Source organism: Chinchilla lanigera, unplaced genomic scaffold (genome assembly GCF_000276665.1).
Source record: "Chinchilla lanigera isolate Chin_1 unplaced genomic scaffold, ChiLan1.0 scaffold00062, whole genome shotgun sequence".
In the NCBI taxonomy this organism is placed as follows: Eukaryota; Metazoa; Chordata; class Mammalia; order Rodentia; family Chinchillidae; genus Chinchilla; species Chinchilla lanigera.
Window position 1 is genome coordinate 3,688,910 of NW_004955463.1, and position 24,851 is coordinate 3,713,760.

A 24,851-nucleotide genomic window follows, 5' to 3' on the forward strand; every position below is an offset into this window, starting at 1 on the left:
TATATACTATGGTTTTCATAGCAAGTCAATTAATCATATGTTAAAAATGTTGAAATGTGTTTAGTGAAATCACTATTTGGTTTTAAATGCTTTCCGTTCCATCAAATAACATTATATAACACTAGTTATCATTTGAATTAAGAAGTCATCATCACGTTAGAATATTTTTCTTAGCTCATTTTAAGTTCTGTATGGCTATTTAACTGAATATTGTCCTTGAAGTCACTCAATTACTAAAACTCTTTAATTTGTATCTTTTTCATATGGAATCCAATCATATCTCACAAAATGATAGTTTGAGTTTATGGGAAGAAATCAAGGTTGTATGGATATTCTTTTCTATCTTGGGCTGAAAGAAGCAGTGTAAATTTTCAGGAACTTGCTTAATCTATGAGAAGAGAACTGGAATGCTCCTGAGTCTCCAGGAACACCAGGTGTGTGTCAGATTAGTCCATCCAGGACTCAACATATTGAGGCTCATAAGCACATAAGGCAGAGATCAGCAAGACCTCAACTCTTCATGGGTAGATGTGCTGGAAAAGATAGATTGTCTGTACATGCAAAAATGCTAATTTATCCTGGATAGAATTTAGTAATTTATATTTACCAGATATATGCACATCTTTCCATACCAGTAGTAAGGATTTTCAGTCATTATGTTAAATGCTTTCAGTGTATGTCAATAGATGGACATATCAAAACAAATTTTAATTTCTCATTACAAAGAAAAAAGATTAGAAAAAAGTCTTATGGGACACAGATATTATAAAGTGTACTATATTATTATAAAGCTAAGGAATAAAATTTGGGGAGCCCTTTTTCATAGTCTTTATCTTCTTATGTAAATATATACAAGTACAAAACATTATCTAGAAGGATATCCATCTTTGAGGGCATTGGCATGAAATCGCAAGAGGGGAAAGAGACCCTACACATTTTTCTAGTTTGACATTCCTACACATTTTTCTAGTTTGACATTCCTACAACTAATATATAATGGTGAATTATTCCAGAGATGATGATGATGATGGTGATGATACAAAGTGAATATTTATGAAAAACAAAAATCACAGCAAACAATAATTTTTAGAAAGCCTGTTTCTGAAGCAGTGCAGAAGGTCTTTCATGTCTTCAGCTGTGCTGTCCTGGCTGCCTCAATATCCCAACTCAATTCACAGTGAATACCTTTTATGGTAATTTTGACTTTAGGGTCAAGCCAGAAGTCTCATGAGGCCAGGTCCAGTGAATAAGGAAGAGGAGAAGGTGCTGTCCGGTTTTCACAAGCCTGCCTTTCTGTGGTGTCGCGCTAACTGAAGGTGTCAGCCTTCACCATATTGATCACACAGGTTAAAGAAGAAAAGGAAAAAAGACTGTCAGAACTTCTCAGAAAGTAGAAAGAACCTTGGAACAAGTGTGTTTAAACCAAGAGATGTATTTGGAGTTTGATGAATGGTAATATGTCTTTTACCGTAGTAAATTTTTTAATTCAAATATTCACCCTATTTTTTGATTAGTAATAATGCATGTATTCATTCTATATACCTAACTGCATTTAGACCTCTATGCAAAATATGTTCTCTGGGGTCACGTGTAGAGTTGAAGAAAATACCTTTTAAGCCTAAAAGTGTATTGTTCCTTAAGTAACAAGCAGAGATGAATTGAATCAGGAGACATGTATATTCATGTTCTGCCATTAATGAAGTTTATATTCTTGGGAAAGAAAGTTTGAAATTTGCAACAGCAACTTATCCTCAGGAAAAAATGAGGGGGGTGGGCTGGATAATTTCCTGTACTTTTCTATATGGAGATTTTCTTTTATGTCTAAATAGATATGATATTCATGTGTAAATATACAGTGTCAAAATATTACTCTGAACTACTTCATGGAAGGCTTAGTTCAAAACACTAATTTGAAATTCTCAAAAAGTACCTTTTTATTTTGTTGCTAAAGAAAAGCTAAAATAATGACTGTTAGAGTTGTTTATGATTATAACACAAAATAGAGTACTGAGAACAGAAAACTTCTCTTCAGTGGTGTTGTACACCTGGGTAATTGCTGTGTAGTCAAATGTTCAAGGAAACGACCCTGTGTAAGACTCTATGTTGCAGGGGTAAGCACTTGAATATAAAAATGTGCAACATCTTAGCCAGGAAGGAAAAGTACAGGCCTAAGAACATTTTAAAATGGACAAAAAATGGAGTCGCCAAACAATATACAGAATGCCTATTTACATTTTAATTTCAATAAACAAAAAAAAGATGTTTTAGCATCAGTATCTCAATACAATATTTTTTCCATGCAATATATGGGAAAAGCTATACTAAAATAGTTTTTCTTACTTACTTACGTGATATAATTTCATTTGCTTTTAACCGGCAATCTTCATTCCAAAAGAGATAATATGACATATTTCAGAAAGCAAAATAAATTCTATACTTGTAGAGTAATGTTTTTAAAAACACAGTATCATGTACAGGAAATTACATTGGAGACCATAAGTATTTTTAAAATTTTGATAATTTTATAGTTTAAAATGTATGCAAATATAGCATATTATTACTTCTATGTAATGTAGTATTTATATACATATATGAAAATATACTTTTATCTTTAAAAATATGAGGGAAGATATAATGTTTAGTTTCAGAATACTGGCCTATGAGAACCACATGACAAGTGAAAATTAGAGAAGCAGAAAAAGAATTAGGACACACAGGACTCTTTTATTAAGTAAAATATTTTTATGGGAAAAAAACTCTACATTTTTATTTTTGTCTTTCTGGATTGTTCTCAGCAAAGGGCATCATAATATTCCTGAAAAGTTAGTGTAATTTTAATGTAAAATAGATTTTTTTGTGTGTTTTCTATCTAGAGAAAAATCTTATCTCCTTTAAAACCTGAGACTAAGAAAGACATGGCTGAGAACTGGGCAGCGGGGTGCGGGGCAGCTGCAGAGATTCGCAGATATGGAATAGTTAAGATGGCCCGGAACAGATGATCAGCACAGAAAAGCTGACATTGCATTTTCTGCTGTCTGATAACCCTAAATATCAGTCTCCAACTTTAGCACTTAAAATGAAGATTGGTTTCACAATGCCTACCAAACTGCAGAAATAACATGCCAGACTCAACATGGGTCTTTGAAGTACGTGGCGGAAGTCACCCTTAGATTTCCCCGGGACAGAGAGGAATTGCGGCCTATTCAGCACTCCCCCTTGTTCCCACCTGCCACTTCTAAGCACTCCTGAGAACCAGCTGCATGAATCTCCTTTGAAACCATCCAGGAAACTCTGCAGGCAATTTGCAAAAATTCCAGCCAACGGTTGCTCCATTGAAAGCCTAGGTGGCATTTTAAAGTCAAGCAAAAGAATGACCCGTTTTTTTTTTTCACCACGCCTTCTACATGGAAGCCGATCAACAGAGAGCCAATACACCCTTAATATGAAACCACGATCAGCAGCTGATAATTATCTGTCAGAAGATGCCTTATAGTAATTTTAAAGAACAATATTGTCTGTTCTTCTCCACCACCTAATTTTACAAAGTTAGCACTAATAATTAAAGATTATATACAAAGAAGAATTTGAGGTTTGAACAGAACATATCTAGCAGATAAGAGATAGTCACTGGTTTGTTTTATTTCCTCCCAGTCTGCAGTAATTCCTTATTGAAACACAGCAGGATAGAAATTAAGGCTGTCTTATGTAACTTGCCTAGAAATGCTGATATAGGATAATTACATTATCTTTAGTTTCTGACTGGCAATGCAGATGAAACTCTTCACTGATCCTGAAAAAAAGACTTAATAACTTTCTAGGGCTTTAAACAGGATATTATTTTAAGAAAGGAAAGTCTACAAAGAGGAATTTGTTGTCAAATTAAATGTATAACACTAATAGGAGACTCCATACCCGTCCAGCTGGCCGCAGATCAAATAATTTTGGGTGAAACTGAGCCAAGACTTTTGCTAAAAGATCCCTTTCTTTCATGGGTGAGCAAGGAGTATTACCAACCCAGAAAAGCCATGGAGACGATTACGGAATCGAAGGCAGTGTGGGAGCCAGAACCTTGAATTAAGAAGCAGGAAGTCTTAGTTCTATTCCTGGCCTGGCCTTTGTTATGGCTATGTGATGCCACAGCTCACTGCAAGCAGAGCATTCAAGCAGTGCTCTGTTTGCCCCGCCAGAAATTCACCATTAGGAGGTATCAGGTATTTAACTAAATGTTTTGTTCTTGCCATATATTTGGCATTGGGTACAGAGCCCACGTGTGTCTCCAGGAGGCATTCTTTTCCCTGAACTCCGTATTTATTCAGTCTGTAAAATGCCTCAGACCTTGCACTTCCTTCTCACTACCTTATGTGTGTGCTGTGATGTCTGCTGTTTAATTATCAGCATTTGGATAAAGAAGAACATTAGGACTCTTCCTCCGATGAAAGGAAAGGAAGGTACTAGAGAATCCTGCTGTTTAAGCCATACCAGTTCAGAAGCTTCTTGGAAAAAATAACCCACTAGAAATGCTATTTGCCTCCCTCAGATACTATCACAGTCAGAGAAACTTCACTGCTTAGGGACTAAGTAGCTCTGCAGAGTAAATAAAGAGCATCTTTCAAATTTCCAGATGGCCACCAAGTGCCCTAGCCATATTAAATTGTGGACAACAAATCAAATTGAATAGAAGATTCTGTCTTATTTGCTTAGTCTCTGCTGAGCTGTGTCTGAAAAAGATACAACTGCAAATGTATTCCACAGCAGCTACATATACTTTCTACACTTTGACAACAGCTGGCTGCAGTCTCAAGGTAACAGGATGTTTCTGTTCTCAGTACTACGCAAGTACAAACTGGGAAAAAAGAGACATATATCATATCACTGACTCAAGTTCAGCTCACAGTCAAATAAATGCATTTTCCTCATTAGAAAAGCAGATTGGGACTATTCCATTAAGAATAGCCTGTTTGTGACCTATACAAGGATGACTTTCTTGAGCTCCATTAAAGAGGATATGCAGAACTTGGGGAACTGCTTGCATCTTCTGTCTCAGCCAGAGAAAACATAAAGAAATATACTTAATTCTAGACACAGACCATTAATTAAGTCATTGACAGAATTATGTCATATCCAGAGAAAAGTAAACAGAACTAATGAAGATTTAAAAACATGTGAAATGAAAAAATGAGCAAAGGGGCTGCGAGTTAGTGTTGTAACTCAGTGGTAAAGCACGCTCAACACGTTCACAGTCCTTTACCTTCAGCACTGAAATAAATAAATATGGAACTGAGGAGTTTCACCTAGAAAAGGAAGAAAACTGACACAATGTCATTCTTCAAATATTTGACAGCTATTCTGGGGAACAGACCCTCCATGTTCTGCCTCATTCTGCAGGAAGAAATTGGAAAAGTAGAGGAAATCAGAATTTTACTCTATAATATCAAAAAGATCTGCATTACTACAAAACAAGTTGCTTCCTAGAGAATAGTATATAAAACACACCATGGACTGAATGATTGTTAAAAGTTTAAAGAATTGGGTAAGGTGACTTCTAAGGATTTTTACAACTAACTATTGTGGCATTAAAGTTCTTAAAAAACAGTTTATCTGGGTTGGCAGGGATGGGAAACAGATTGCAAGAGTTGAGGACAGAATACATAGTGGCATTTAACTTAAAATGTTATCTATGGAAGGAAATCAAAATGAAACACTGGAAGGAGAACAAGGCTTGTGAAAGAGCCAGGATCTCGTCTGGGATTTACGCATGTAGAGTAGATTTTCCCTCAAAAGACTTCCTGGAGTTCAGTTTCATTTCCTGCAGAATCAGGGCACTGGCATTAGTCATCGGGATCCTGAGCTTCTGCAGCTCTAAATTCTTAAATTTTGAATGAGATATCCATGAAAGATTGTTAAACTTAAAGAAATATATTCTGATTAAGGAAAAATACAAATGTAAAAAGCTTGCTAGTTACTTGAATTTTAAGGAACTTTGCAAACTTTAGTATACAGGTCAAGGAAAGCAGATGAAGGAGCCACATTAAGAAAAAACAATCCTCCAGAAGAACACTAAATTTATTTATTTATTCATTTATTTTCTTCCAGTACCAGGAATTGAACTCATGACCTTGTGCTTGCCAGGCAGGTGCTTTGCCGCTGAGCTAAATCCCCAGCCCCAAGAGCACTCAATTTAAATCTATATTTTATACTATTCTCTGCCTGCACAAAAGAACAAATGCTAAGGAAAATAAATTGATTAATTAAATAAAATGAGCTATTTCAATATTTTTACTCTTACTAAGCCATAATCCCATATGTTGACTTATCAATTCATATTTCTCAGTCAAAAATCTAAAGCTGACTCACCATCCTACTGGCCTCTACCTCCAGCATGTTTGGGACAAATCATACACTCACTCATGCCAAATTCCAAGGACCTGTTATGCACATCCCTTCCAATTTTGAATTTAATAATACCTAGGTGGTAGCTTAAAGGGAACCAGGAAAGTATTTACAGCACAAAATTCAGCAAATGTTACAAATCAGGACTTTCTTTTTCATTTGAGAGTAAATATTTACCAACAACTACTGTCACCCACCTACCTCTACTCCTAGAAAATGTTCCCAAACATGGTGCACTCTCTCTTTCTCTCTCTCTTTCTCGTTCTTTCTCTCTTCTTCCACTTTGATCTCAAAACATATAAGGCCTTGTTGTATAATTAGCTATTATCTCTCTATAATTACTATACTAGGTTAGGTGTGGTGGCGCATGCCTGTAACCCCAGCACTTGGGAGGCTGAGGTAGGAGAATCATTGCGAGTTCAAGACCAGCCTGGGCTACAAAGTGAGCTCAAGTCCAGCCTGAACTGCATAGGGAGACCCTGTCTCAAAACACAAAACAAAACCTATAATTACTATAGTGTTTGCCCATTAATATTTCAGCATAAGAAGACCAGAACTATTCTTAGTTACAGTCGGTAGCGTTCCTGGATATCAAATATAGTTGAGGTTCCAAAAATCTTTCACTGCAACTAGATACTGAGAAACTTAAGTTTAAAAAAAAACTTAGTAAATCACTCATTAGTTTACATCCTGCCAATGAACCCCCATTGCACAAAGAAAGTTTACCTCTTTACAATGACCTTCAAAACAGAATGTCGTTTGCCAGCTGTTTGTACCCAGCTCATTTTGCCCAGCATTCTACCCTGCTCCCTCTCTCTCCTTCGGTGTCCCTGTATTTGTTTCCTGCTCCTCCTACTGTATCACTGTATCACTCTTCATGCCACCTGGAATATCATTTTCCTGGTTCTCTCTGTTCTCCTTGTCACCCCTTCTTGCTTCCCCCTCTTCTCCTCTCTTTTTCTTCCTACTTCTATCTCTATCTCCATCATCGCCTCCCTCTCATCTTACACTATCATGACTCTCACTTCCAGAGAACGCTCTCTTCAGATAATCCTATGTGAAGTGGGGCAGCATTCTTGAGGTTCTCAATAACCTATTTTTCTTCTTCTTATGCTTGTCACTATCTTATCTATGCATTTGCTGGCTTTCAGTCCTATCTCTTTTGCTCACTGATGGGTATTCTCTCCTTTGAATAATGCTTGGTCCAGAACAGCTGTAACAGAAGGAAAGAAGGAAGGAAATATGATTAAAAAAAGAGAATTTAGAGGGTTGGTTTTGACTTGGGAGAAAGCTACTGAAATATCAACTTAGTGAATAGGAAATTTCACTTCTTCAAAAGCTCCTCTTCATGGACTATAGTGATGGAGTGAAAATACCCACCGCGGAAGGCACTCAGTCAAAATTACAGATGTGCCACTTTGCTTTCAGGCATGGCCTGTTTGCAGGAGTTTAGCCAAGGATAGATAAAAGGTCAAAACTTTATGAAAAATTAATACTTTGGCTTTAAAATTAAAGACAATGACATCTTAAAGTATCAGGTTTGTAGTCACTGTATTCAGTGAGATTTTGTGAATGTGTAACATGTAAAATGCTTCACCATTCCAACCGAATATAGCAGACTGTGAGTAAGGAAGCATCTGTGAAGAAAAGGGGAAAAACAGGCTTATGCTTCTAAACAGAATGTCAGAGAACAAAAGTGTTTAGTTTTATCCTTTTGGCAGATGATTGAGATAATGTGATATTCAACCAGGAATTTAGAAGTAGTTTTGAAACACAATCTCAGCATCTAGTTAATCCAAAGACAAATTGGTTCTGAGACTACTGCTGGTAGGTCCAGCATAGCTGTGGATGTATTGCTTTACCCAACATTAATTTAGTAGCTGGAAAAACATCAAGCTACGTTTTCAAAGGCTTAGGGGGTGTTATATTGTGGTTCCTATTGATTTCAATGTTATGATTATTACTGGAAATATATTAGGAGGCAGTAGATAATTTGATTCTATATCTGGCAGGTGGAAAACCTTCAACTTTGTCTTTCAGGACACAATAATTGAGAAATCAAAGACTGTCACACAAAACTACATGTGGTTATAGAAACACAAAGGTCATTTTGCAAAACACAGCTCAGTTTAAAAGAGAAGACAATTATATAAACTAATACAGTGGAAGAATGATTAAGGTGACTTAATTATTAGTCACTCATATTTTCCCATTTTTGGACTATTTATAAGGGAGTTAGGATTTTACTATAAGTAACAGTCCTTCAAGTATAACCAAGTTCTGGAGCATTAAAAGATATAATATATAAAAAGGTTCAGATTTGTTTGTTCACAAATATCATTCCTAATTTATTCTCAAAGTTAATCTGTCTTAACTTAATTAGTCCATCCATTTTTATTGATCTGTTAAAAATATAAGCTTCATTTTAAAAAAAAAATTTATCTACTATTAGTTTAAGTAATTGATTCTCTAACCAACTTAATCTAATAAACCAATTATTTGACATCTGAAAATTAATGCTTCTGTAATACTAATGATCTGCCTCAGCTGTTGGAGGTGCAGAGAGCCCTTTAGGATGAGATTAATGTGTTAAGTTACTCTAGTCCCTCAGGAGTGTCTCCAAATGGAGGATGGGGAACTTAAAAGGATTAAAACTAACTACAAAAGTAAAATTAAAGGTCTGATTCAAGCAGTCGTCACCCATTCTATGAGCAGTGTTGTACTGAAAGAAAGCCCCAGACCTGCAACTCTTGTATTGACAAGCCTTTAAGATTCTGTCATGACATGTTTTCTCTCTGAGACTGGCTCCCTGTGGTACTTTAAAGACAATTTCTAATAAGTATCTCAGAGAGATGGGAGGTAGGCAAGCTAGTCGCAGTGATGCTTTACTTCAAAAGGCTAGGCCTGAGCCCATTCCCTCGCTCTGTATATTTTGCTTCTAAAGAACCTACCTATACTGTTCGTGCTCATTTTTCTACTCAGTGTCCTACCCTACCCTAATCCATTAGCACAGCACGAGACATTTGTCAGGTTCCTGACACACACTGACTTGATTTGAGTATACAAGAGTAGTAAAGAATCATGTCCAAGCAACTCTACATGGTCACCGAGAAGTTTAGCTGCTCCTACAAGCCATAGTATTTTGAAAAATATATATCTATATCACAGTATTCATAATAAGCAACCATGGTCATTTCCAAAAACATATATATATCTGTGCAGGATATTTTTTAAAGTATGTGAAAGAAAAAGAAGCTTGGAAAGAAGTATTGGCAATGATATAGCTTGAAACAGCAGTCAGCAAATGACCCCATACAAGAAAAATCTCCCACTGCACAAACAAAACCTTGCTTTGCTTCATTCTTTTCAAATAACTTTTACTATACTGAGAAATATCCCTCCAAAAATATTCTCTTATACACATACTTAAATGTCAAACCACAAATGACTCTTAGTATCTTATAAATAATTAATTTGTGCTCTGGGAAAATACAAATATAAAACTTTTCTCCAAGAATAATTAATTGGAAAGTAGGAAATATGTGTCGTACTCTTCGTTATACTTTTTCATACATTTAATACTTATGTAAAATGCTTTCTTGGCAGGAGATCAGAATCTCTCCAATGAAGAGCCCATTGATGACACAAAATAGAATTTCCCTTCTTCTTTTAGTAGAAGACAGCCTATTATCCAATGTCCTTTTTGTCACACTGAAGAACAGGGAACCTTTTATTCTTTCCAAGAAATGACATTTCAAATCGAGTAACAACATGTTCTGTTTCTCAGGAAATAAGAGAAGATCGAGATAGGGCGCGGCTGGACTCCATGGTGCTGCTGATCATGAAACTGGACCAACTTGATCAGGACATCGAGAATGCCCTCAGCACCAGCTCCACCCCATCCGGCACCCCAACAAACCTGCGGCGGCAAGTTCCTGTGAGCTTCTACCTCTCTGTTTCCTTCCCTTTACTTCATACAGTCCCTCTTGCAAGTGAAACATTTCTGATTATGATATCTACTCATCTATGAAACAGAGTGTCATAAAGGGAACTGAACTCTGTGTATACTTCATGCAGAAAGTTCATAAAGAAATGGGTGCTATGAAGAAAATATTTAACCTTAAATGGAAAGGAAAGTACCTGGGAAATTATGCACCCTAGTGATTAAATCCTCTTTGTTATAGTTGTTTACCCTATCGGCAGTACTCTGCGATAGGTTATAAACTCCATTAGCATGTACTATGTCTGTCTTGTTTAGTAAGTTACTTCTAGGGTCTCACAAATTTACATTGCGAGAAGATGGATGGATGGATGGGTGGATGTTGGTTGAACTAACCCAACAGGAAAATTTACATGAGATTACCCTGACAATGCTCTAAAATGTAGTTAATAAAATATAATCAAGAGAACAGAGGTGATAATTTTATTCTACTTAGCATTAATTCCAGGCATGAGTCTTCTAAGATTCTGACACTCATAATAAAATTTGAATAAATTCATGGCTGACTATACACTTTACGTATTTAATGTGAACTTCAATTTAAATGATTTGGTTTATGCAGATATAGAAAATAACGTGGTTGGATTTACCCATAATTTGACTATAATTCCTTTTCAATTCATGTATGATGTGCAATGCAAAAATAAATACATTGAGAGTAGAAATTTCTATTTATCTGACATTAAAGAGGTGGAAAACCATATGTATAAATTTAGTACCAACTGAACTCAAACTACTATGCATCCAATTTTTTGCTTAATATTGTTCTACCATTGATTCTAAGTAAATGAACAGATTAAAATAAGGCCTATTTCATATACATCAGGTATAATTCTAAGTGTTCTCCATGCCTTAACACATTCATTCTTTACCTTCCTTCAGGTGAGTAAAAGACATAGAGAAATTAAGGGTAAAAGTTAGAGCTGGAATCAGTTCTAACCAGTCATTTTTTTTTTTATTGTTGCATGCTAGGTTTCATTTCATTTTGAACATCCATCTTACTTTGATCATATCTACGCGCTGTGCTTAGTGACTCTTCCTTCAATCTTTCAGTTCTTTCTAGCTTTCTAAGTTCAGTGAAGCCTCCTCTCTATCTCTCCCCCGTCTGGTAGTGTCATGCACATAACTTGTTTTAGGCAAGTACATCATTGAGAAGGAAGGAATGCAGTCAAAATGATTTCCTTAAGGCCGTCAAGATGGGCTGTTTTAAACTGAATGTACTGGCACATACCTGTAGTCCTAGCACTTGGGAGGCTGATGCAGGAGGATCACTGGGAGTTCATGACCTGGGATACCTAGTGAGTTCAAAGCCAGCCTGGACTGGATAGTGAGACCTTGTCTCAAAAACAGGAGGTGGGGGGCTATTTTTAGTCAGGCATGGTCGCACGTGCCTGTAATTACTGCACTCAAGAGACTAAGGCAGGAGAATCTCCACAAGTTTGAAGCCAGTCTGGGCTTTTTAATGAAATCCTGATCGAAAAAACCAAAATGGAGGAGTTATTTAAATCTTATTTACGTAACAATAATGCAGAGAAGATTTATACTCACTCTGATCAATCCCTCTAAAGCCTGAAATAACCACATTTTTCAACTGGAGGTACCTTAGTACTTCTTTTCCATTGACATAAGTATGAGACACATTTTCTCTTTAAAGTTCTTTTAGTTTGGAAATATTAGTTTCTCCTGTCTTTTAAATCTTGCCTTTTCTCTCCATATTCAACTTTCTTTGCTCCTTAGATATTTAGAAGAATGACATAACTCAAATTTCTGCTAAATACAACTGCATGTTATGGTCTCCATCTCAAAAAACAAGATAGCCCTTCCCCACTAGACAGGAGTCTTTGTTCAGTGGTAAAGCAAAACAAGATAAGGAGCTAACATAGGTGATACTTTGAAGATTTGTCTACATCTCCATTTTCTGCCTGTATTTAAATTGTAAAGTGGACCTCATACTATAAGCCATATCTCATGGAATATTAGCATTATTATTGCCTCCATAAATGAAGATTTATTTATAAACTCTCAGTATATAGTGGGAATATAAGACAGTGGAAACATGAACTTTGGTGACTGCCAATTCGGTTCAAACTGGTTTTATAACTACTTTCTGGGAATATAACAAAATTATTTAACTTCTCAATTTGTAAGTTCATGTAAAAAAGCGAGGTATTGTTTCTTCATTAATAATGATTTCTTGGGGGAGTAAATGAAGGAACTATGTGTATGGAGCAGATCTAGCACAGATTATATATTTGGCAATTATTGATTCTTCCCCCCACCGCAGACCTATTCACATCAGGCACATGGCAAAGATGAATAAGATATATTCCTCAGGCCTCAAAACTCCTTTTTGTTCTTCATGTTTTTCTAGGTCACTCCTTGGTCTTCATTTCTCTTCCTTGGTATTCAAGCTAATTTTAACATTCTCTCATCATCAAAAGTTTTTCCACAGGCACTTTCCATTCCTTTTGATAATTGCTCCATGGAATAAGAGGATTATAATGGCATGATTATGACTTTGTTCATCCAGCAAGGAACACTGTCCCAGATTCAGAGAAAATGTCTCACCCTATCCTTGTAAGCCACTGTAAATTTATAGTTTAGCAGGGAGAGCGATGACACAGTGGCTCTCTTCTACCCTCAGCTTGAGAATGCTCACAAAAGAATGCCAGAATGAATTCTACATAATATAAAGAATGTAAAGAACAATATGTTTAAGAATGATTTCACTGGGAAACAAATATGAAAATAGGGTTACAGATAAAGATCTAAAAGAGGCTGTCTAGATAGTGCCATCCGCTAGGCTATAACTTCATAGATGCCCCGCAACTCAGGATCTGTTTTTCTCTACCTCACAGTCCAAAAAACTTGACTTTATCCAACCACCCACTAAACATCAGTCTCTAAACCTGTTTTAGGGTAGCCAATCTCATGTGATAAGTGGCCGGCAGGGGCATGGAAGGGACAACACAGTACTATTTAATGAGCATTACACATGTTACTTCATTTAGCCTCTTGACAATCCTAAAAAGAGAAACCCAAGCTTCAGAAAAGATGAGTAATTTACCTATGGTCGTGATCACACAGATGGGGCCTGGTAAGTAATTTACCAAAGTCTAGACAGCTGGTAAGATTTACTCCCACATCTGTCAGAAAAGTCCACGTTCCTTCTGCTATGTTAAAAGCTTGCCAAGATACAAATTTTTCATTCACAGTCAGGTATCATTTCTTCAACCACAATCCCTTGTCTGACAGTCAGTGACTTTTCTTCTGTACATTAGGTTATTTAGAGCTGGAGTTACTGTTTTTGAATCCATGCGGTCAAGAAGACATTAATAATCTCTTGAGACATTTCACACGTGCTGTAGGGAAGTTTAAGAAACATGACTGCTAAAATCACGTCACTAACTTTAGTGATTCTCTGGCTCTGTTTAGCAGTAGTATTCAGCTTCTCCAGATCATCCAAGATTCCTGAACCTTCCAGGTCCTAAATTGTACTACAAACTCCAAAGCTCTACTCTATCCTGACATTTATCTCTTTGCAAATATTCTTGTCTTTCTCTTTACCCAGAGAAGGGAGGCACTGACAGATTTCCTGATATTACACCTGCCTGTGGCTGTGGGTGCCTCTTTCCTACTTTATTTCTAAGTCAATAAAAGATATATTGTTCCTGTTATCTAATACTGATCATATAATTTGTATCCTCGTTCCCATCTCTTCCTATGTTCCTTACCCCACTGTGAATCATTCATCCCTTTTCATCAGTTCAAATTCAATTATCCTCTTCCTATTAGTTCTTGCTTTCCTGTTAAGCATATGTACATCCTGCACTTTATCCACCATGAACCTATTAAATAAGTACAATCATCCCTTTCGAAGACTGCTATGCTAATGTACAGGGGAAAAGGTGGTGAGAGATGTCACTGTTCCTTTCCACTGCAGTCAACTAAAAACAAAAACTTCCCTTGAACTTCTTCTAGGTATTGCCTGGTCTCACTTCTTCCTGAAGACCCAAGTTTTTGTGCATTCTGAACCTAGTAATTCTTCCTGGATTTAATTCCTGCCATTGCTCCATCATTTCTGCACAGTCCATCTCCTGTCTCACAAATCCAGCAATAAGAGCACAGTCTTTGGCAGTAGCATTTGACACTGTTAAACACTGTCTGTCATGGACTTTCACTACTCCTATACCTTCTAGCTCCTGTCCTATTCTTTCTTCTCTACCTCCTCAGAAGTTACTTTCTATCTACCTTAATGCTTCCTTTTCCTGCCTTTTGCCTCTTACATCCTGTATCCAGATTCTAGGCTTAATTCCCCCCTACTGTCTGACTTTGAATAGTCTCCTTGAGAATTTCCATGTCAGCCATTACCTTGTTCATAATGAGGGTCACAGTGAGGTGGGGTTTTCTGTTTTTGGAGTCTCCACATCTGGATAGCCCATAGATCACAAGATCCCCACCCTTTAGTGCCACAACTGAAATGTGTATGCACCTCTACTTTAGTACAAACCACACCGATTCCCTACCACAATGAGAACTCTGCTGAGATCTGTATATTTTTATACCTTTATACAGTTGGAGGAATAGGGTGACAATAATGATGGAACCCTCATAGGAAAATGCATTACACAAAGCAAAGGTGGATGGCAGGGAAAGGCCACTATGTGTGAGTATGCTAGCAGTGACTAAGTAAAGGAGGACTGTGTGTGGGAGAATTCTGGGTGATACCCCACAGTGAACAGAAAAAGAATTGTACCAAACTATACATTCATGGCTCTACTTAAATAACATTAGTTGTGTTTTACATCCTCAGTAGAATAACACTGTGGTTTCTTTACGAGGTTGAACTTTGAGATCAGAAAGACCCATGGTTTAATACCAGTTCTGTCACCAAGTGTGACTTCACTTGAGTGCTTTGCCCTAGGCCTTGGCTTCATCATTGCTCAAGTGAACATGGGATTGGTGGACATTGAAGTAGATGGTATAAAACATTCTTTGTAATAGTTAAAAAAAAACATGTGGTGGACATTGAAGTAGATGGTATAAAACATTCTCTGTAATAGTTAAAAAAAAACCATGTGGTGGACATTGAAGTAGATGGCATAAAACATTCTCTGTAATAGTTAAAAAAAACCCATGTGGTAATATTTTAACTTTATTATTTCACTTCAGAACCATTGTATGGTTAAAAAGATGCAAGAGTATCTTGTTAATTACCTAGTGAAACCATAAACAGGAAGGTAAAATTAATGTAAAAGATTTGATGTACATAAAAGGTCAAATATAAATGACATATATTTCCTGCTACTCATGATTATGCATTTGATGTTTATAAATTCCCTGCCATTTGTCACTAATATGAATTTCATTTGAAATTTGAATGAATCATCCTTTACCTAAATAATATTTTGTGTACTCAAAAAATAAAATAGAGGGTCCTGATATGAAGTCATTGTGGATGTCAGAAATTTGGATATAGCTATGTACTGTGTTTCTGCATGTACACACACACACACACACACACAGAAACATCCATAAACATACACCTATTCTTAAAGAATTCAGTATTATTCTTTGTATTATCATTATATTTGTATTTTATACTCTTTCAGTTGCAGAAAAATGAATTTTAATGCTATTGATTTATAATTTCATAGCAAAAACATAACTACTCATATTGAGAAGACAGAAAAAAAGATATTAACATTTATCAACCTGATTATTTTTTCATATAATATCAAATGATATTCTGGGTGCTAGGCACAATTGTCAAACATGGGAATATGTCAGTGAGTAAGGTAGGTGAGGGGCCGGAGATTTAGCTCAGAGGTGCAGCACCTGCCTGGCAAGGGTGAAGTCCTGAGTTCAGTTCCCAGTACACCCCCCTGAAAATATAAGACAGGCCATTCTTGCTCTTGTGATGAGAAGACATAAGAGTATTAAAGAGAGTGAGATTGATATTTGGATAAGCATGTGATTACCTTAATAGATCCATAGACAGACAGACAAAGAGATGATATAAATGAAATGTTGTAAAATAATTTTCATATGGGGAATGGTACACTGTAAATATAGACTCAAGGGAGAAACCTACGTTTGCTTGAAATGTAAACAGGTGATGTAAGGTAATGGCATGTTTCATGCTGTAGAAAGCAGCTTAATATTATAGCAGAACAAAAAATCATCCAGTGTGACCAGAGCATACAAAAAAAACCAGAAAGTAGTGAAGTGCAGGGTCAGAGAGTTGTGGTTCAGGGCAATTATTTGACAATGTAGCATGGTAAAGTTGATATGTAAAAGAGTAGACAAAGAGACACTGAACTCAGCATTTTCTCAGGTTAAAGGCTGTCTTGGTGACTTTCTTCTTGTTGCTGAGACAAAATACCCAACACTCAAAATTAAGGAAGGAAAGGTTTATTTAGCTCACAATTTGTGGAGGTTTCAATCCATACTCAGCTGGCTCCAAAACAGGGTGGCATGGCACAGTGGCAATAGTTCAAGGTGGCAGAAGATGGCAAAAGCAGCAAGAGCAAAAATGGGGATGAGCACATCTGTTTTTGTCCCTTATATTGTAAGCAGGCTACCCCATGCAGAGGGGGTGTAGCACTCACACTGTCTCTTTGCCCCCCTCTTGCACAAGCTCAAAATGTTTACAAAGTGAGGACCCTGACCCCCTGCTGAGTCGCTTAGTTAACCTCCTAAATTTCTTAAGTTGACACAACATATCAACCATAATAAAGGTATAGACTGCCATGGACCTTTTGTCCCTATCCTCTGATTTCTACCACATTCACACTTCCTCTCTGCAGTCAAGTCAGCTACTTAAAAAGATCATTCAATATATTAACTGCACAGCTTTTGTATAAGTAACAGAGTGATTGAATTATCCATTCCTTATATGTCTTGACTTCATACTATATATAGCTACTAAGAAAACATAATGATATTAATTACTGTCTGCAATATATGTATATAGAGCAAGTAATGGCTAACTCTGATGGAAATCTATTACATGACAACTGAATGCTTAATCCCCATAAAATTCTATGAGTGCATATTATTAAACCCATTTTCAAACAAAAGAATTGTATCATACATGACAACACGAGATTCCTATCCTCAGTGTATAGTTCATTATACAGATACTTCAGCTAATTGATTCTAGGCCATCGGAATAGATGTGACCATCAAGGTCTAAGGAGAACACAGAAGAGAGTAGGGGGAGGAGAAATGAGGTCTGTCTTTTCGGGTGGTGCGTGCTGTGACTCTCTGTGGAATCTGGAGAGCGCTTTATAGCATGCAGGGTGTTAAGTGAGTCACTCAAGGTTCCGTGGTGAAGAGAGGGTGTCTGTCAGTTTCAGCTCCTAGTCCTTACTGCAGTTTCCTGACGGGCCGCTTCACCATCCCTTTCAACCCACACGAAACTGTCAAGTTAACAAAGTACAACATTACCACGTCTCGGAATTTGCCAGCCCTCACAAGAATACAGTTGTTTTACAGAACAATGCATGAGTACGAGTGACGTGTCAACATCACCAGTCTTCAGTGTGTCTGTGTGTGTTGACAAAAAGACGATATGGAAAAGCGCTGGTAGCAGGGAAACTGGCATGCACGGTACACTGACCAGTACATCTGCTTTTAACAGGATATGGAACCAGGAACCAAAAGTGGAGCAGATACTATTTCAGGAAATCAGATTCAAGCAAATTTGTCTTCCAATACTGAGTCCACTGATCTACCCTCTTCCACCTCAGCAACCAGTTCTGGAACCAAACCCAAGGCTATGGTAAGTTGTAAACGATAACAGTGGGTCCTAAGGAAGAAGCGTTGGTCTGCATCAGGTAAGGATTCATATCCCACTCACGTGGTATCAAAGAAATGATCTTGGGGTCTAAGCTGTTCAGACCTGGTGGTATTTACTTAAGGACCATCCTGGAAACACATTTTAAGGTTTATTGTTTTATGAATGGAAACACACATATTTCACTGAAATAGGCCATGGATCTAGAACTGTGCAAAAATATAGTACATTTTGTTACTGAGTGTGCAGAGCTTTGAAAAAAAACAAAAATAAATGCTGGAGATGGATTTTCCTGTATTGTTATCCTGACCACCATATCACTTACTAGTTGAAGAATTGGTTCTCTAAGCATCAGTGACAGGTGATGATGCGAGATGGACGGATAAATGGATGGATGGATGGATGGATGGATGGATGGATGGATGAACAGACAGGAAGAGAGATAGATGATAGATAAATAGATGAATAGAATAGAATGGAATAGAATGGAATGGAATAGAATAGAGTAGAGTAGAGTAGAGTAGAGTAGAGTAGAGTAGAGTAGAGTAGAGTAGAGTAGAGTAGAGTAGAATAAGAATAGAATAGAATAGAATAGAATAGAATAGAATAGAATAGAATAGAATGGAATGGAATGGAATGGAATGGAATGGAATGGAATGGAATGGAATGGAATGTAATGGAATGGAATGGAATGGAATGGAATGGATTGGATTGGATTGGATTGGATTGGATTGGATTGGATTGGATTGGAATGGAATGGAACGGAATGGAATGGAATGGGAGATGGAAACAGGTATATAAAATCACCAACATTATGAATTTTCTGAGGATTTAAATGGTATAACAATTGCAAATTTCTTAACGAAATATTTGTTAAATGCCAAATACTGAATAATGTAAACTAATGTCATCATAATGTCATTATAAACTTTATAATGCTGTCCAAACAAATGAAAACAAGAGTTACCACAGGGAATAGTATAACAGGATAAATTGTAAATATATGACTTTTTCCTTTAAGTAAGAGCTGAACAGCAACAAGAAAATAGTAGTTGACTCTAAAAAGTAACATTTATGGAGGAAGTAATTACTACTTTGAATATCGAAAGCCCCAGCAATTCCAAAATAGCCTTTTCTAGATTAGTGAAAATCATGGTGCCATATTATTTTTTTTAAATGCTCATGTTGGCTTAACACAGAGAAATGTTTGGATTCCTTACTTTCCTGCCTTTAAAATAAAAAGCACCCTAAAATGGGACTCCAGAAAATCCTCCTTACTTGAGATGGTAGATTTGCTGCAATTGCAAAAGAATTAAAATGCATCATTGAAATAACAGATATGGCAAACTTCAGTATTTACACACAAATTAAATTTATGCAGAGAACATCTCTTAGTGGAATTAACACCTACAACATCTACTACATGCCATGAATTATACTAGATGAAAAAGATTTGAAAATGAACAAGACACAGTCTGTCTTCAAGTATCTTCTATTCTTAAAAACTGAAGTACAGGGGCTGGGGATATAGCTCAGCGCCACAATCCCCTGCTTGGCAAGTGCAAGGTCCTGAGTTCGATTCCTGGTACCAAAAACAAAAAAACCCTGAAATGCAATGACAGGCTATGGTAGTAAAGAAAAACACATCTTTTTCGGAATAGTTAATAAAGGTTGAAAAATGAAATATGGTTGAATTGTGAAATCCGGCAGTCTTATTTCCTCACATTCTGATTAAGGAGAATGATCTCTCTCCCTCTCTCCCTTCCTCCCTCCCTTCCTCCTTTCCTTCCTTCCTTCTAGGTGTGCTCTGTCACTGTGCTATATTCACAGCCCTTTTTACTTTATTCCTCTTCTCAGACAGAGTCTTGTGAAATTACCAAGGTGGGCCTTGAACTTGAAATCCTCCTGCCTCAGTCTCTCCAAGTGATAGGATTATAAGCATGTACCACAGGACTGGCTAGGACAATGATTTTTTTAATTCACTCAACTGTTTTTTGAGAATCATTGGAGTACTGGTTTTTTTAAACATCAGAGTAAGGTATGGGGCTCACTATTTAAAGACATTTATGTTTTAATTCACTTTTTAACACACCCACTAGTATCTTGCCTAGTAGTTCTCTATTCACTCTGATACTTGTATTTATCTTTTGCTTTAGAATAATAATGATTGAATCCACTTTTTCTTCTTTGCAACACATATAATTTGTTATAATGTATACAACTGTGTGCAGGTGTTTGGTGTTTTTTCAATATCCCTTATTAATATATATGGTAAGTATAATTATGCAGAGGTATGTATACATACACACACACATATATATATATATATATATGCACAGCCATTTTCAATTTTGTAATAACATCCACAAGTTCATCCATTTTCCCAGGACTTTTTCTTTTAGAGATTCTGGGAAGGATTCTTGTTTTCATTTTTTATTGTTTGTCATATCAGTAGACTAAACTATTCACCCAGCAATCACAGTTAACATATATTTAAATCAATTATTGAACAGAAAGAACTTTCTTTGTTTCTTTTTTTGTCTTTTTGAGACAGGGTCTTACTCTGCAGTTCACACTGGCCTTGAGCTCACTTTGTAGCCCAAGGTGGTCTCAAACTCACAATGATCCTCCTGCCTCAGCCTCTCAAGTGCTGGGATTACAGGTGTGCACCACCACACCTGGCTAGAAAAAATACTTTCATATATTTCTGATAAAATATTTACTGAAAATTTAACTTTGAATAAAATGGGATGTGAATGTGACATCAATCACTAGCCGTGACTTACCTCAGAAAACTCATAGCTCCATAATTTTGCCATAACTCATGGATCAGTGAACAATGACAATTCCTCTGCATTTTAATTAGCCTATAAATGGGATATTCCACTTCAAGGAAACCAAAACCACCTAGCAATCCTGACCAATCCATGGATAGAGTGAGACAATTGGATATGCAACTCTTCCCAACTACTGAGCTAGTAAATTTCTTTAGTAGGCCATGAAAAGTATCCAAAGTGAAACACTTGACTGTCAAAGACGCTAACATTGAGGAAATTTCTTAAAGAAACACTAATAAAAATAAATGAAAGTAGCTTGAAAAATTTGCTATTGTTTTGTTTGTACTGTTTGTTGCTATCCTTTTAGATTCTCCTTTTTTACTGCAGTCTGAAAATGATTCTTGTACCATGAATCATTTTTATGGTAGGAATATTACAATTAACAGTTTTACCTCTTTTATGAGGATTAAACACAATACTTTTCCGCATAACATGGATCTCAGTTAATAGATGACATACAAAAGTAGTCTGAATACTTTGTGAAAAGAAAGAAAATTCTTGTATTCTACAGAACTTTTCACAAAGAAGTAAAATTTCAGCTGTAATGCTAAGTAGAAATATGAAATCCAACATACCCACTTGATTTATCCACATTTAATGAATTAATTTTCTGTTGTGTTTACTGAGGCTTACATATATTTCAGAATTAATTTAATTTACATTTTGATTTGGTGCTGTGAAATCAATTTGTGATGATGACTGTCACAAACATTTGACTTTCCTTTTGCTTGTAGTCTTTCTCTATTCCTAGATGCATATTTTCCAATGAGACTATATGCATATATATAAAATAATTAAAATGAAATTAATGAATAATATCTAGATTTTCCACTAATAATATCCAGATTTTTCATTAATTATATGTATTCTGAAAATTAAGCATTGAATAGATTTCTGAGATGTATTTCATATAAAAATAAAAACGCTAAAAGTTGCCTATTCATTGCCAAAACATCAGGGAGGTAAAAGAAGCCTCGTGCTTCATATCAAGAAGTTCAGTGCTTCTCTCCTGCATTGTTTTGTTCATCTGAAATAGACTTGTAATGCCTTTCAGACCAGACTCCTCAACAAACAATGCTGTAACAATTATATCACTTTCTGTAAAGTACTTTGTTGCAATATAAAGCAATATCCTGGTACAGATCTGTCTTTGGTTTCTTCTATGGATTGATATGTTCTGATAGTATTTAACATAAAGTTGTTACAGGAAAATGTTTTACAACTGAACACTATAAATTCAAAAGGTTTTTTTGGTCTTGGTTTATATTTTAGCACTTCATATTTTTTCTAAAGTAGAGCATTATAAATTTACTACTCTTAAATATTCATATTAATATTGGAATGTTTGAACAAACCTAAATTTATACACATCATCTACATGCCCGTGTCATGCCACTCAGGTCAAAATGAAATTTGAGTAACGGAATGAAATTGCTGTGGTACTGTCCACATCCCCTGTTTTTTAATAAGGTCTAAAAGTGTTATGGGTAAGAGCAAGCGAAGCTTACAGCCAATTCTAGAGTAGTTTTACCTTTTTCCTTTACTTTTATTTTTAATTGATATATATATAACATTTGTGTTTGTGGGGTAAAGTATTGTAATTTGATACAGGTTTATAACATGTGCAATGATCAAGTGGCCATAAATGGCATTTATCTCTTCACATACACTAGTATTTCCATGTGTTAGGATCTTTCTAACTCTTCTCACCTATCTTAAAGTGTATAAGAAATTGTTATAGTTTATAGTTACCTTACTGTGCTATAGCGCATCTGTACTTCTATGTGAGAATATTTTAACTTCCATAAATGTGTGAAAATATGTAATATTTGTCTTTCAGTGTCTTGGCTTGCTTCAATTAACGTAATGTTCCTCTGTTCAACCCATATTGCCACAAACAATAAGAGTTCGTTTTTTTTACAGCAGAGTAAAATTTCACTGTACACCTATTTTATTCACTCATCCACTGGTGAGCATCTCATTTGTTTCCGTGGCTTGGCTATTTCAGATACTTGTGCAGTGAAGAAGTGCATACAGGTATCTCTTTGATACACTGATTTCATTTCCTTCAGATATATACTCAGTAATGGGAATGCTGGGTAATATGATAGTTCTATTTTAGTTTGTGGAGAGATATCCACACCATTTCTACAGTGACTGTAAGAATTTACCTGGCAATGAACAGTGTAAGACAATTTCTTGTTTTTTTCTGCATCCTCCATGGTATTTGTTATTTTTGGTCCTTTCGTATAACCTAGTCTCATTGGGATAAGATGGTATATCTCACTTTGGTTTTGATGATGTTGAACACTTTTCATGTACCTTCTCACCATTTCTATGTCTTTACTTAGGAATGTCTGTTCTAGTCTTTCGACCATTCTTTATGCTGCTTACTTATTCGTTTCTGCTATTGGGTTGTTTGAGTTCCTTATATATTCTGAATATTGGTCCCTTGTCAGATGGATAATTTGGGAATATTCTGTCCCATTCTTCAAGTTGTCTACCATGTTGTTTGCTGTACAGTAGCTTCTTTAATTTTGTTTAAGTAGTTTTGGTTTTGTGGCCTGTGCTTTTGGAATTGTATTCAAAATATCTTTGCTTATATCAATGTCATGAGTGGGTTTTTTTTTTTTTTTTACTACTCTGTAGTACTTTTATAGTTCCAAGTTTTACATGGAGGTTACTGATTGATCTCGATATGATTTTTGTAGATTGTGACAGGTAAAAATCTAATTTCATTTTGCCTATATGTATCCATTTTTCCCTGCATTATTTATTGAAGAGACTGTTTGTGATGTATGTTCATGGCTTGTCAGGTGGCTGTAAATATGTAGATTGATTTCTATATTTTCACTGTAATTTTCACTGAATTTGTAGATCATTCTGGGTATGATAGACATTTTAACAATATTAATTTTCCCAATCCATAAGTTTTGGGTGTCTTTTGGGGTACTTTTTGTGTGTGTCCTCTATAATGTCTTTCACTGTTTTATAATTTTTAATATACAGATCTTTTACTTCCTTTGTTGAATTTATTCCTATGTATTCTATTTTCTTGTGTGTGGTTATTGTGAGTAACATTGCTTTTCTGAATTTCCTTTTCAGCCTGGTTTTTACTGGTATATAAAGAATCACTAAATTTCATATATTGATTTCGTATTCTGCAATTTTACGGAATCCATTCATCATTTCTACTTTCGGCAGAGTTTGTAATATTTTCTACATAAAAGATCCTGTCATCTACATAAGGCAATAACTGCACTTTCCTCCTTTTCAAACTGGTTGCCCTTTCTTTAATTTCTGTTGCCTAATTGTTCTGGCTAAGACTTCCAGTACTACTTGAATAACAGTGGTGAAAGTGAATATATTTTCCCTGTTCCAAGTCATAGAAAGAATGCTTACAGCTTTTCCATGTCTAGAGGGTTTGTTCTTGTTCTAAAAGGTACTTGAAATGGCAGACATTCATTAAATGACTATCAATGGCACATTTATGAAAAAAGAGACCAAGATTCTCATAACAAAGAAAAGAACATACTTTTTGTGTGAAATAGGTTACTGGAAGAATAAGAAGTTTCGTATTCTTCTGTGCAGAGTAACTGAGAGCATCATGAAGGGTGTACAAGGATGTGATTTTAATTCACCATAAATCCCAGTCCTGGCCCCCACCCAAGGCATTGCTTTAGTTACCTGGTAACACAGAGAATTCTAATAAAAGTGATGGGAACCAGAATCATTTGAACAAGTTGAGACTGAACAGCTTTGAGTTTATCCTGAACAACCTAAGGAAACTTTGCCATATACTGGCATGTGTATGAGTGTGTAC

The 24,851-nt window shown here is 36.0% G+C and overlaps 1 protein-coding gene across 3 annotated transcripts in view; it reads left to right on the forward strand.

Moving 5' to 3' along the window:
• Window positions 1-24,851, forward strand: part of Dlc1 (DLC1 Rho GTPase activating protein) — a 381,773-nt gene that overhangs the window by 89,495 nt on the left and 267,427 nt on the right. For all 3 annotated transcript variants that reach the window (XM_013521500.1, XM_013521501.1, XM_005398346.2), the window contains 2 exons: window positions 10,178-10,327; window positions 18,036-18,176. In XM_013521500.1, coding sequence (XP_013376954.1) covers window positions 10,178-10,327; window positions 18,036-18,176 — 291 coding nt within the window. The remainder of the gene's footprint in view (window positions 1-10,177; window positions 10,328-18,035; window positions 18,177-24,851) is intronic.